Consider the following 12,906-nt stretch of genomic DNA (forward strand, 5'->3'; position numbering starts at 1 on the left):
ATTCACCTACTATGTTTCCTTCTCTCCCTTTTCCTGCTGATGAATTCCAGTCACCCATGACTATTAAATTTTCGTCTCCCTTCACTACCTAAATAACTTCTTTTATCTCATCATACATTTCCTCAATTTCATCGTCATCTGCAGAGCTAGTTGGCAGATAAACTTGTACTAATGTAATAGGTGTGGCCTTTGTGTCTATCTTGGCCACAATAATGCATTCACTATGCTGTTTGTAGTAGCTTACCCTCACTCTTATTTTTTTATTCATTATTAAACCTACTCCTGCATTACCCCTATTTGATTTTGTATTTATAACCCTGTACTCACCTGACCAGAAGTCTTGTTCCTCCTGCCACTGAACTTAACTAATTCCCACTATATCTAACTTTAACCTATCCATTTCCCTTTTTAAATTTTCTGACCTACCTGTCCGATTAAGGGATCTGACATTCCACACTCCGATCCGTAGAACGCCAGTTTTCTTTCTCCTGATAACAACGTCCTCTTTAGTAGTCCCCGCCCGGAGATCCAAATGGGGGACTATTATACCTCCAGTATATTTTACCAAAGAGGATGCCATCATCATTTAATCATACAGTAAAGCTGCATGCCCTCGGAAAAAATTACGGCTGTAGTTTCCCCTTGCTTTCAGCCGTTCGCAGTGCCAGAACAGCAAGGCCATTTTGGTTAATGTTACAAGGCCAGATCAGTCAATCATCCAGACCGTTGCCCTTGCAACTACTGAAAAGGCTACTGCCCCTCTTCAGGAACCACACGTTTGTCTGGTCTCTCAACAGATACCCCTCCGTTGTGGTTGCACCTACGGTATGGCTATCTGTATTGTTGAGGCACGCAAGCCTCTCCACCAATGGCAAGGTCCATGCTTCATGGGAGGGTTGTAGTTACATATTTGTGATTTTTGTTTTTGTTGTTGCATTGGTTCACATCCCTGAAAGTAATTGATAGTTGAGTCAGCTTGAGTTGATGCCTCACAGTTGCACTGGGCTAGGCATTGCAGTTTTAGTTGCCTACCTCACCCAGTAACATAATGCGAATTTGTAAACAAATCTATGGCAGCACCTCATTGTTGTCAGATCTATAGACGAATACTGTTTTCGCCTTAAGTCATTAGCACTTCGCAGCTGAGAGCTGGCTACAGCACTGCAAGCTGTTAGGGATCTTCTTACACAATTTCAGCGAGGACAGTGTTACCCATATTGAACATTTAGTCTCCTGTCACCTGAACATGTTACATGCATTTTCATAGTCTCAGCAATCATTTATTTTGTATAAAAATGGATCAGAGAAGTTGTATCAAATTTCTTTAAAAGAACAGAATAAAGTGCAGGGAGGTTTTAGAAATTTCAAATATTACTTTTGGTGGGTCTGCCGTGTGTAAGTCATGAGTGGTATGTTTCGAAAACGACCTTGAAGAAATTAAAGATGACAAGAGTCTTGGACACCACAGCAACTCATCAACTGATTAAATCAGAGAAAAAGTAGAAGATATGACAACAAATGATCACCAAATCACAATCTGGAAAGTTACTATCATGTTGGCAATCCTGAGGTTAGGAATTTTGTATGGAATTTTTTGGATATGAAGTGTCTAACACAATAATTTATTCCAAAATTATGGAACTTCAAATAAATATGGAAGCAAATTCAAGCTGATCAGGAGTCACTACTTGGAAATTTACTGAAATGTGTCATATGACTTATTTTCAGATATAATGTCAAAACTAAGGTGCAGTAGTCCTAGTAGAAGCATCATGGCTTGACAACAACGAAAAAATGTTGTCAAATGTACGGTCAATACTGAAGGTTATGCTCACCACAAGTTCTTATCACAAGGCTGAATCATCAATGCTTATTATAAGCTCAATACTGTTTGGTTGTATCATTTAAGAAAATCTGTATTTTTGGTGAAACAGTTATTTTTGGTGAAACAATGATTTGCACCATAATAGTGTACCTGCTTACATTTTGTGGCTTGCTTCTGAATTTTTGGCCAAGAACATTACTGTAATTATGCTGCAGCCACCATATTGGCCAGGCATGGCCACATGTGAATTTGCTTTGTCCCCAAAATAAAAAAATAAAAAAAAATCTTAAAGGACTGCAGTTTAAATGCACAGATGAGTTTAAAAATGCATTACTCAGAGAGCTAAAAGCTACCTCAAAGACTGTTTCAGATGTGTCCCAGGGATTGAAAAAAGTACTTGCATAAGTGTATAATATCTAATGGAGACTTTTTTGAAAGGGTTAACAGTGGAGTAGGTTCTTAAAGAACTCCAGTTACTTTTTGAACATAGCTTTTGTACATGGAAGAGATTTCATGTTTAAGGCTTGTAGTGATCACCAAATGTTTAGATAAAACATTCTTTGGGTGGTCAAACTTACTATCTATTAAATTTTTAATGATTATTGGTGATTCCAACAGAGGCATAAGAAAGATACAATCAAAAATTAAGTATTTACAGATGTGCTACACAATTATATCACTGGCATTAAAATCAATAAGCCACAAATTGGCTTATTGTACTGAAATAACTATAGCTTGACTTTTTAATGTTTGTTGGTGATTTCAATAGAGACAGAATAAAGATACAGCGAAAAAATACAGTATTTATTGACATACTACATAATTATATCACTGACATTAAAATGGATGAGCCATGACTTGGCTTAGTGTGCTGAAACAACTATAGCTTGGTAATAATGACTTTATCTTCACAAAAATATGTTAGCCTGACAGTAGAAACCACACTAGCTGATAACTTTGCAGTCACAGACATTAATATGAAGACTGACAGATTTGAGGAGACTATATGGAAGAAGGAAAGGCATGTCACAACACTAAATAAGTTTTTTTATATAAAAATGTTATATCCAGAAAAGTAAGACTCACCACATGTAGACCGTGATACACATGCGAAGAGAGAACAGTGTTTTTATTTGATGAGTATCATATTGTTACATGTCTTGTGTACAAAAGCTTAGCGAAACCAGGCCAAAAACAGAAAGCTGGCTTGCTAGGAAATTACAACATATAAGAAATAAAGTGAGGTATCTACTATGAACTCTCACAGTATAAATAAAACAAAAAATTAATTATGAAAAATAAGGCTAATACTAGTTCATTCTGGTAGGTTAATGGTTTCCCACAAAATTATGGCCACAAACTTTTAACGTACAATCATCACATTACAGTTAGCACTGCAACTTAGACAAAGCAGATCTTGAAAACGAATGAGTTATGGATACTGAAAATGCAAACCAGTAACAACTTTACAACATTTAATTTTTTACAGCATCCAAAACAATTAACACAGAATTTCAAATAAACAGTGCAAAATTTATGTAAATACCAATTTAAATACTACTCAAACAATTCATGAAATAAACACAACAAAATTTTTTTATGAACTATGTTGATGCATTTTTGATAGGAGGAGTGTAGAGTGTCACACAGGCCCTAGATACACTGTCAACAGATAAACACAGGGATTTCCAGTTCAATTTGGCTTTGGAGAAGTGTATAGGATGACTATTTAAAAAGCATTTTCATACTTGAGAAAAGATAAATGGACTGTATTGTAAAAATACTACTCAACAGTCAGACAATCTCACAAACACTGTTTTATATAATTTAACATTGCAGCAGTGTATGGTGCTAAATATATATTAGATATACCAAAGAAAGGAAGTGACATCCACATCATTAACAAGGAGAACAATGACAATACAATGTAAGAAGGGAAAATTGCTATAGAAGACAATGTAGCTCCAACTGACAGGGAATACATCTAATACAACAGACAGAAGTATTAGTTTCTTCTTATCTACCTACCACTAAACTCTATAACGACAGAGTAAATGGGAGACAGAGGAAAAAGTACATAAAATGAATATTTGTATTTAAAATAAATTAGAAACACCGGATTCACAAACAAAAAATGTAACTACATATATACACACACACATCAAAAAACATTTTGTATCAGCTCGGAAGTCTGGAACCTGTACAGAAAATTGGAATAGAGATCAACATAACCATTATTTCCACCCTGTTTATTGCTCATGAAAACCACACATTCCATGTTGTACCACCATACAGCGAGACCTTCAGAGGTGGTGGTCTAGATTGCTGTAGACATAGGAACCTATAAGACCCAGTAGCACGTCCTCTTGCATTGATGAATACCTATATTCGTCACAGTACACTAACCACAAGTTCATCAAGGCACTGTTAGTCCAGATTGTCCCACGCCTCAACGGTGATTCAGGGTAAATCCCTCAGAGTGATTGGTGGGACACGTCCATAAACAGCCCTTTTCAACGTATCCCAGGCATGTTCGATAGGATTCTTCCATGACCACCAACAGCGTACGTCGGCCTCACATAGTATCACCCCAAAACAGCAAGTAACCTCCAACTTGTTGCACTTGCTGGACAGTGTGTCTAAGGCATTCAGCTTGACCGAGCTGTCTCCAAACACATATCTGATGATTGTCTGGTTGAAGGCATATGCAATACTCATTGGTGAAGAGAACTTGATACCAATCCTGAGCCGTCCATTCGTTATGTTGTTGGGCCCATCTGTACCGTGCTGCATGGTGTTGTGGTTGCATAGATGGACTTCATCATGGGCATTGGGGGTGAAGTTCCGAATCATGCAACCTATTGCGCACAGTTTGAGCCATAACACGATGTCCTGTGGCTGCACGAAGAACATTATTCAACATGGTGGCATTGCTGTAAGGGTTCCTCTGAAACATAATCTGTAGGTAGCGGTCCACCCCTGCAGGAGTTGCCCTTGGGCAGCCTGAGCAAGGTATGCCATTGAGCACAGTATTGACTGTCTAGGCATGGTTGAACAATGGACAACACGAGCTGTGTACCTCGTTCCAGGTGGAATGACTGGAACTGATTGACTGTCGGACCCCCTCCGTCTGATAGGGGCTGCTCATGCAGGCTTGTTTACGTTTTTTGAGTTAATGTGAAACTAAAATCAGAACATAAAGGACAGACACTAAATGCACCAAACACAGAGTTACACCCTACTCCAAAACCACATTTCCTCATTATCATGATTTTCATTAACTACATTCTTTAGCTTCAGATTTACATAAAACTGCCTAGATTACAAAGTACTACTACTACTACTACTACTTAAATTATGTAGAAAACAACTGGGCAATGCAGAGCAACAACGTTATGCTTGGTGCCTTGGCCCATATGGAAATGGACATCTGCGAAATTGGTTATACTGCTTGTCATGAATGTTCATATACACAATGCGAGACAATATATGTATATGTAGATAAAGCTGGTTAATCATAAGATCAAAAGATGTCAGGAGCATTCATACAAACTATGATCTCAAAACTGATGACAGGGTGCTTTAGGTACTTATGGCTTTCAGCACCTCATATATTTGCATTAATTTTAATTATGTCTTTTCTAAAATGATAAATTCATGTTTAGACCAACAATAGGATTATTCACACTATACACAGTTAGTAAAAATAATAGAACTCGAGAAATTATTTGCAACATCATTTAACATAACCACTGCATCCACAACATGCTTTCATTAAGTACCCACAAGTGAACAATCAAATCCCCACTGACAACAATGTGAACCGGATGGAACTTTTATTGGTGGACTCTAGGCACATATCGCACCCCCTCATTCTATGACACTTCAGGAACTCAATATGTATGGAATGGTATGAGCCAGGTTCAGGATAAGAATACATGATGCATCAAAAATAACCAGAACAAAACCTCATAAAGACAACACAGCAGTCCAAGAGACAACTGAAAACAAAAATAAATACCAAGAAATACCAACAGAGGCATTAGAGTGAGTAGACATGCACAACAGCACTGAAAAAGGTGGGAAAAAGGTAACGATCAAAACCACAGCAAATATATTGTTGAAGATGATAAATATATGCAGGAGCCATCCACGGTTTGAAGCTCAGTGCATAAAAGCAACTGTAGAAAATGATTAAGCTCACAACAGTTCATTAAAAACTAGCTAAATGGGGAAAATAAATCAAGATTACCAAGAGTAAAGGAGTACTGAAACAACACAATTTATCAATGAAAGATAAAATACTGGTTGAAACAAATGTGGAACAACTGGAGTTACTGTGGAGCCTGAATGATGCAAGACACTTTACACAGATAAGTGTTACACTAATGTCATTTAGCTCTAAGACACACCTATGAAGAATAAGTAAAAGAAAATGTTCCTTCAACAACTGAAAAACTTAAAATTCACATAAAATGATAAAAATATAATTAGGTAGTTAGTGAACAGTAAAGACTGTGCTAAATTTCTAAAACTGAGTAGTGATAAGTGGAACAGCTCCTCACAAAAATGGTGACAATGAGCTGGGAGGAAGAGGGTATATGACAACACTATCATGTGATAAGGTTAAAACAGTGAGATTATATGGTGCCCTAAGAGATACGGCAACTCCTGAGATACTCGTCAAATTGCTTTCAATGAGCAAAGTAAGAGGCAGACTAAGAATCTGAAAAATACTACTGAAATGGACAGATAGTGATATAAACTGTTCACTAAGATGACATCCAGGGAAAGCTTCTTTTCAGAGTAGCCCTGGAAAACTGGTACAAGAAGGTAACCTACAGTATGCAGTGATGATCTTCCTCAAAACAGCGCACATAATAAGCAAAATTGAAGAAAAAGATATAGCTGCAAGATCTGAGAAGATAATAGAGGTGCTGTTTACTGCAATGAAACAGACTGATAGGAGGACAGAACCTGCTGTCAAGAGGCTAGTTGTAAGACTAAATATTTGGCATGTGGAGGAGCACACATGAGGGAGAAGCTGACATCAGTGACTATATACAGCTGCAAATTTGTGAAAGTTCTGACCTCCAACAAACAAACAATCTTCCAGGATCGTATCTCACATCATTAAAACATATATAAAACACTTGTAAGAAGCATTCAGGTGCACCTCCGACATTTGAGCATTAACAGCAAGGGATGCCAACATGTTGGACATCTTTGAGAGGAAGGTACTGCGCATAATAATAGATTCATACTGTAATGGAGAAAGTTGGAGAAATTAAAACAGCAATGAACTTAGTGCCTGCTATGAAGATCCACACACAAAAAATAGTAAATCTGCAAAACTGAGATGGGCCGCACATGTAACACTGATGAGTAATAAAAAGGTTCCAAAGGAGAATTGACTGGAGATCCTGGAAGGCAACAATGCCACAGAAGACCAAAAACTAGGTGCACAGATATTTCTGATTACTACCAACTGTGAATAGATACTTTTACATGAACTGGAGAGCACAAGCACAAAATTAGACCATCTGTCACAAAATTGTGTACGAAGCACATGTTCACAGTGGAGTACAGACACACAGAAGAAGATATCTACATACATGGTTCAGTCACATTTTACTGCCATTGCCTACATCTGATGTCAGCATGCAATAATAACTCACAGACAGCATGTGGTAGTAGTAGCAGTGGAGAGTATATAAAGTGTGTTGGGGGGGGGGGGGGGGACATGGAAAACAGTGTTGTCATGGAAGCAATTCTGAAACTGTTAAGTTTTTAAACTGTTCAAGTGCTGCCATGGTTAAAGTATACTGTGCATGGCAAAATGGTGCTATCCAAAAATTGGCGTTGAGGAAACTGTGGTGCACCAAGGGCCATATGTGACACAGATGAATGATGGTTGTGGAAATGTGTATGGGTTGACAGATGTGCAACCATTGAGCAAGTGATGCACAGTTTGAACCAAGTGACTACCAACATTGTCTCCTCAACATCTGTTCAGTTTGCATCCATGCTGACTGGAGTAGCTAATAGTGCAACTGGATGTCCAATGAGTGGTGACAGGTAGCCTTTTCAGATAAATCAAGTTTTATGTTCCATCAGACAGATGGCTATTGGCACATATGGCGTGAAATGTCTGAAACCAGACACCCTGCAACAATTGTCAGAAGGACTGTTTCTATGGCATTATATGAATAATACAGTGATTCTGAGAGGCAAAAGAAATTAACACAAGTATGCCTCTATCTTTGGGGATGACGTCACCTCCTACATATAGTTAGTTTTTCCTCGGCTTGATGGCATCTATCAGTAGGGTAATGCAATGTGTGATACAGTTCACAGTGTATGTGTGAGCTTCAGGGAGCACCAGGATGAGTTTACCGTACTCCTCTGGCCACCAAACTGGAATTAAACCCATTCGAGAATATATGTTCCTCGAACAAGGTATTCCAGTGCAGATGACTATGGCACTGGACTTATCATGGCTTCACATCCCTGTATGTGCCTTCCACAATCTCACTGAATATGTACATCTCACAGTGCTTTGTGCTGCAAAAGGTGGTTATTCAGGCTTCTGACAGGTGGTCATAATAACGTAACTGGGCAGTGTAAATGCAATTACAGGACAACATTATGTTCTAGGCCTCTAACCAGGGTGTTTACAGAAATTGTTGCACAAATATTATGAACTGTCCAAGGGCAAAGAATTAATAAACAAACATCTGGTGTGTAAATCAAAATGAGCACACACTAATTTTCACTGTTATGCTGTCCCTTCAATAAACTCCGACATAAACCTTTCAATGAACTCTGACATTATAAAAATACATCACTACATATGATACTGTTGTATCAACTTGGTATAAGAGTAATGTAAGATGACCGCTGTTGAAGTACAATACTGCTACTTGATATGTTTACGGTTAATGAATGATACATATATCACATCTGATAAGAATGTCCACAGAAGATTTGCAGAGGAAGGGAAATGGAAGTGGGAGGAAAGGACGGGACAGGAAGTGTAAAATAAAAAGATAACAAACTTTCTTGCACAATATTTTAATTTATTTAGTATTTGATGCGGTTTTCTGGTAGGCCTACCTTGTCACTAACTCGTATCTTGAATCTGAATCCATGTCTCTGCATGAGATCTTCATAATCAAGGTCCTTGACAATTTTAATAGAACCACTTCCATCGCTGTTACTTATTATTATAAATTTATCTGAACCGTAACCGCTGTTTTCGATGATCTGTAAAGTTAGAAACTACAATAATTTGTTAAGTTACTTGGAATTAATTTCAAATGAAAATCTGAGACATTCACTTACTTCGTAGACAAAATCATTTGTTTCATCTTCATCATGCACGCTCACTGTGAGAATAGGTTCTTCAGGTATGTTTCTGCTATCTGTTTCTTCCACTTCACAGAACCATTCCTTCTTAGTAAAACGCGGCGACATGTCGTTCACATCTTGAATTTTAATTGATGCAGTACCAGTACCTAACAATATTCAAAATACGTTAGACATTTATTAATGCAAGAAGTAGACAAGTAGAAATCACCAGTACCACCCCATTGTTTAGGAAAGTACCAGAATACGAGTGGTACTTTGCTGATAGCTAATGCGTGGCAAACGTCTAAACAATTATAATAATAAGAAGAAGATGATAACAGCACATACAACGACAGGAATATGAAGTAATTAGTTTCGTACAAACCGGGTCTTACTTGACTACTTCCATATGGGTGATCATACCCATTGTAGACTGTAAGCGACAATAGAAAGTAATTTCTAAAGCGGCCCCCAAGGCAGTCAGTATTACTGCGCAATATTCCTGGATGCCCAATACTTCTGGAAGCGCAATAATACTGAACGCATACGAGTGAGATTGAGAGGTAGCGCAATAATACTGAGCACGTCAAAAACTTATGAAATATACTGTACTGCCTGAAAATGGTGTGCCGCATACGGGCAGGGTTGTCAATACTCTTTGCCAATCTCTCACGCGCTACAGACCGTGACAGTATATCATGTAACTAGATATTATGGTAAGGCCATTCCGGGCGGGTCTGCGGCCAAGTTTCCCACAGTGCGTTTCACGCCGTGACGTCTTCGGGCAGACTGCCGGCAATGTGCGAATGGCGTGTGTGTAATCCAGACGCAACGCGAGATTAAATAATTATTGTAACCGCATAGCGTGAGAGCGAAAGAGATGAGTAAAAATACGAGTAATTGTACAATTACAAACTGTAACAATTGTGGTCGTAAAACTAGTGGTGCAGTTTATCGTCGATTCCCTAAAAACGCAGTGCAAAGGGAGTGGGCAGGTCGTCGCAAGAGAGCAGATAAAATCAGTGTAAACAATGCACAAAATCTGTTCAATTAATTTTCTCCCGGAATATTAGAACGTGATTTAAAGAACGAGCTCCTTGGTTTGCCGATAAAAACAATCTGAAAGCAAATGCTGTTTCATCACAGCATTTAGCAGACATGGAACCGAAAGCAACAGCGAAGCTGGAATTGAAGTAAGCAAGCTAAATATATATTTTTATTTCTACGTCTACATCAACGTCTATACTCAGCAAACCACCTAAGGTGCATGGTGGAAGGTACGTTCCCTTGTAACCGTTATTAGGGTTTCTTCCTGTTCCATTCATGTATGGAGTGCAGGAATGATTGATTGAATGCCTCTGTGCATGCAGTAATTATTCTGATCTTGTCTTCACGATCCCTATGTGAGCGGTATGTAGGGGGCTGTAGTGTATTCCTAGAGTAATCATTTAAAGCCGGTTCTTGAAACTATTCGTGCTGCCATGCTCTGTATACTTTCAATATCACCAGTCAGTCCTGTCTGGTACAGGTCCACACACTTGGATAATATTGTAGAACCGGCCGCACTAATGATTAGTAAGAAACCTCCTTCGTAGATTGACTGCACTTACCCAGTATTCTACCAATAAACCGAAGTCTACCGCCTGCTTTACCTACGACTGAACTTATGTGATCATTCTATTGCATATTCCAGTAGTGACTCATTGATAATATAGTCATAGGACACAACGTTTTTTCGTTTTGTAGAGTGCAAAATTTTAAAGTTAAAAACATTTAAAAAAAGTTCCCAATCTCTGCACCACTTTGAAATCTTGTCAAGATCTGACTGAACATTTGTTCTTTCAGACAGTACTTCGTTATAGATAGCTCCATCATCTGCAAAAAGCCTGATTTTACTATTAATGTTCTCTGCAAGGTCATTAATATACAACATGAACAGCATGGATCCCTTATTTTGAACTGATTAAACTAATTTACAGTGTTGATTTGATTAACTTAAATCTTCTCAAGTGGCATTTATTTTATATGTGGACACGTAGTTATTATTTCTCACATATTATTAATAAAACAGACAATATGAACCAAACAATTAACCACCTTGTTTGTTATTCCTGCAGCTTGTGCGTGAGCGAGCTCTATAGTATGAAGCTGGAGATGTGCGAATGAGAACAGCTGAAGCCTTGGAATCTATATCCCCAAAGAAGGGGAAACTGGGCCGAATAACAAATATAGTGCCCATCTGTGAACTCACTGCTGTAAGACTCAAGTACAAAGAAATCAAAAGACTGAATAAAGAAACTGAAGTTTTGAAGAAGAAAAACGTGGTGTCAGAAATGCAGCCCTGAAAAGAATCACAGCTGTCAGGCGCTTGTTGCTAAAAAAAAGAGAAAATTAAGAACAACTATGAAAGAATATATGGCAAGGAAGAAGGTAGAAAACGTATTATCTAAATGTTTCACTCCGGGACAAATTCACTGTTTGTTACAAAGCAAACGACGGGTTAAATGGAGTTCCCAAGATATTGCCAATACACTAACTTTAAAAGCCCTTTCTTCAAAAGCTTTTACGTATTTGAGAAACAACAATATTCCTTTGCCCTATAGTGTAAAGCTTAAATATTGGAATAGAAATTTCAAGTGCAATCCATGCGTTTCGTAAGAAGTTTTGACAATTTTGAGGGCAAAGCCTCATTCATTTACTGTGTTAGAAAAGAAAACTGTGCTTTTTGACGAAAAGAACACAGACGGCCGCATCTGCTATGATGCAACGGAAGACAATATTTTACGACTTCACAGCAATTTTATCGGTGTGATTATTAGTGGTTTATAGAAATATTGGAAGCAACCAGTTTATTGTAATTCTGCTGTGACAGTGAACAGTTACCTGCTCTAAGATACAATAAAGAAAGTTGAACGTTGGAGGCTACATGTCATGGCCGTAACGTATGATGCTGCAGGAAAACATTCTAGAGTGTGGAGTCTACACATCCAAAACATTTTTCACAAATTCAGAGGACAAGGAAAGGAAGATTTAGTTTTCTACGATGTGGCTCACTTACTGAAACTTTTTAGTAACCACTTTTTGGATGAAGGAGTAGTTCTACCTAATGAAACTTCACTAACGAAGAAGTTAATTGAGAGCCTTTTTAACAGTCAGAAAGGTGACCTGAGTGTTTACGAAAGGAACGTGAAAGCTCTTTCTTTGAATTAGTCTGTTATATGTTCGACGTTTTGAATTCTAGAATTCGCTTTGAGCGTGGGACGATTCTACGTAAGGGGTTCGACTTGAATCTTCCAAGCCAAGAGATCACTTTAATAAGATTTCGAGATGCTTGCCATGAACCACGCTTTGGAAACAGAAAGGGTTTGTTGCCATTGCAAAAGAGGTGTATCATCTCCACCAGCTGACTTCTAAGACTGTTTGAAGCAGTAAGAAAAGATAAATGAAGGTATATCCTAAACATCCCAACTAAATCAAGACTGCGTGGAAAATTATTTTTCGAGTAGTCGAGATCTTAGTGCATTCTGTAACAACCCTTCAGCAGTCGAGATCAGGTACAGCATTCGGCTTCTTCTTTTAATAAGAAAGGGAGACGACGCATCATTATCAAGCTGTGCATCGGCTGCTGTTGAGGGAATCACTACAGCTGCTGCAGACATCGAAATGCACGATGACGAATTCATGAAATTCGTTACCAGTGAACTTTGTATCGACATGAGAGAGGAAAACTA

General features: G+C 38.2%; 1 protein-coding gene across 1 annotated transcript in view; it reads right to left on the minus strand.

Moving 5' to 3' along the window:
- Nucleotides 1-12,906, minus strand: part of LOC126273342 (neural-cadherin-like) — a 597,074-nt gene that overhangs the window by 277,027 nt on the left and 307,141 nt on the right. Inside the window, exons 7-8 of the mRNA XM_049976888.1 lie at nt 9,170-9,342; nt 8,942-9,091 (exon numbers count right to left, since the gene is read on the minus strand). Coding sequence (XP_049832845.1) covers nt 8,942-9,091; nt 9,170-9,342 — 323 coding nt within the window. The remainder of the gene's footprint in view (nt 1-8,941; nt 9,092-9,169; nt 9,343-12,906) is intronic.

The sequence above is a fragment of the Schistocerca gregaria genome, chromosome 5 (assembly GCF_023897955.1).
Source record: "Schistocerca gregaria isolate iqSchGreg1 chromosome 5, iqSchGreg1.2, whole genome shotgun sequence".
In the NCBI taxonomy this organism is placed as follows: domain Eukaryota; kingdom Metazoa; phylum Arthropoda; class Insecta; order Orthoptera; family Acrididae; genus Schistocerca; species Schistocerca gregaria.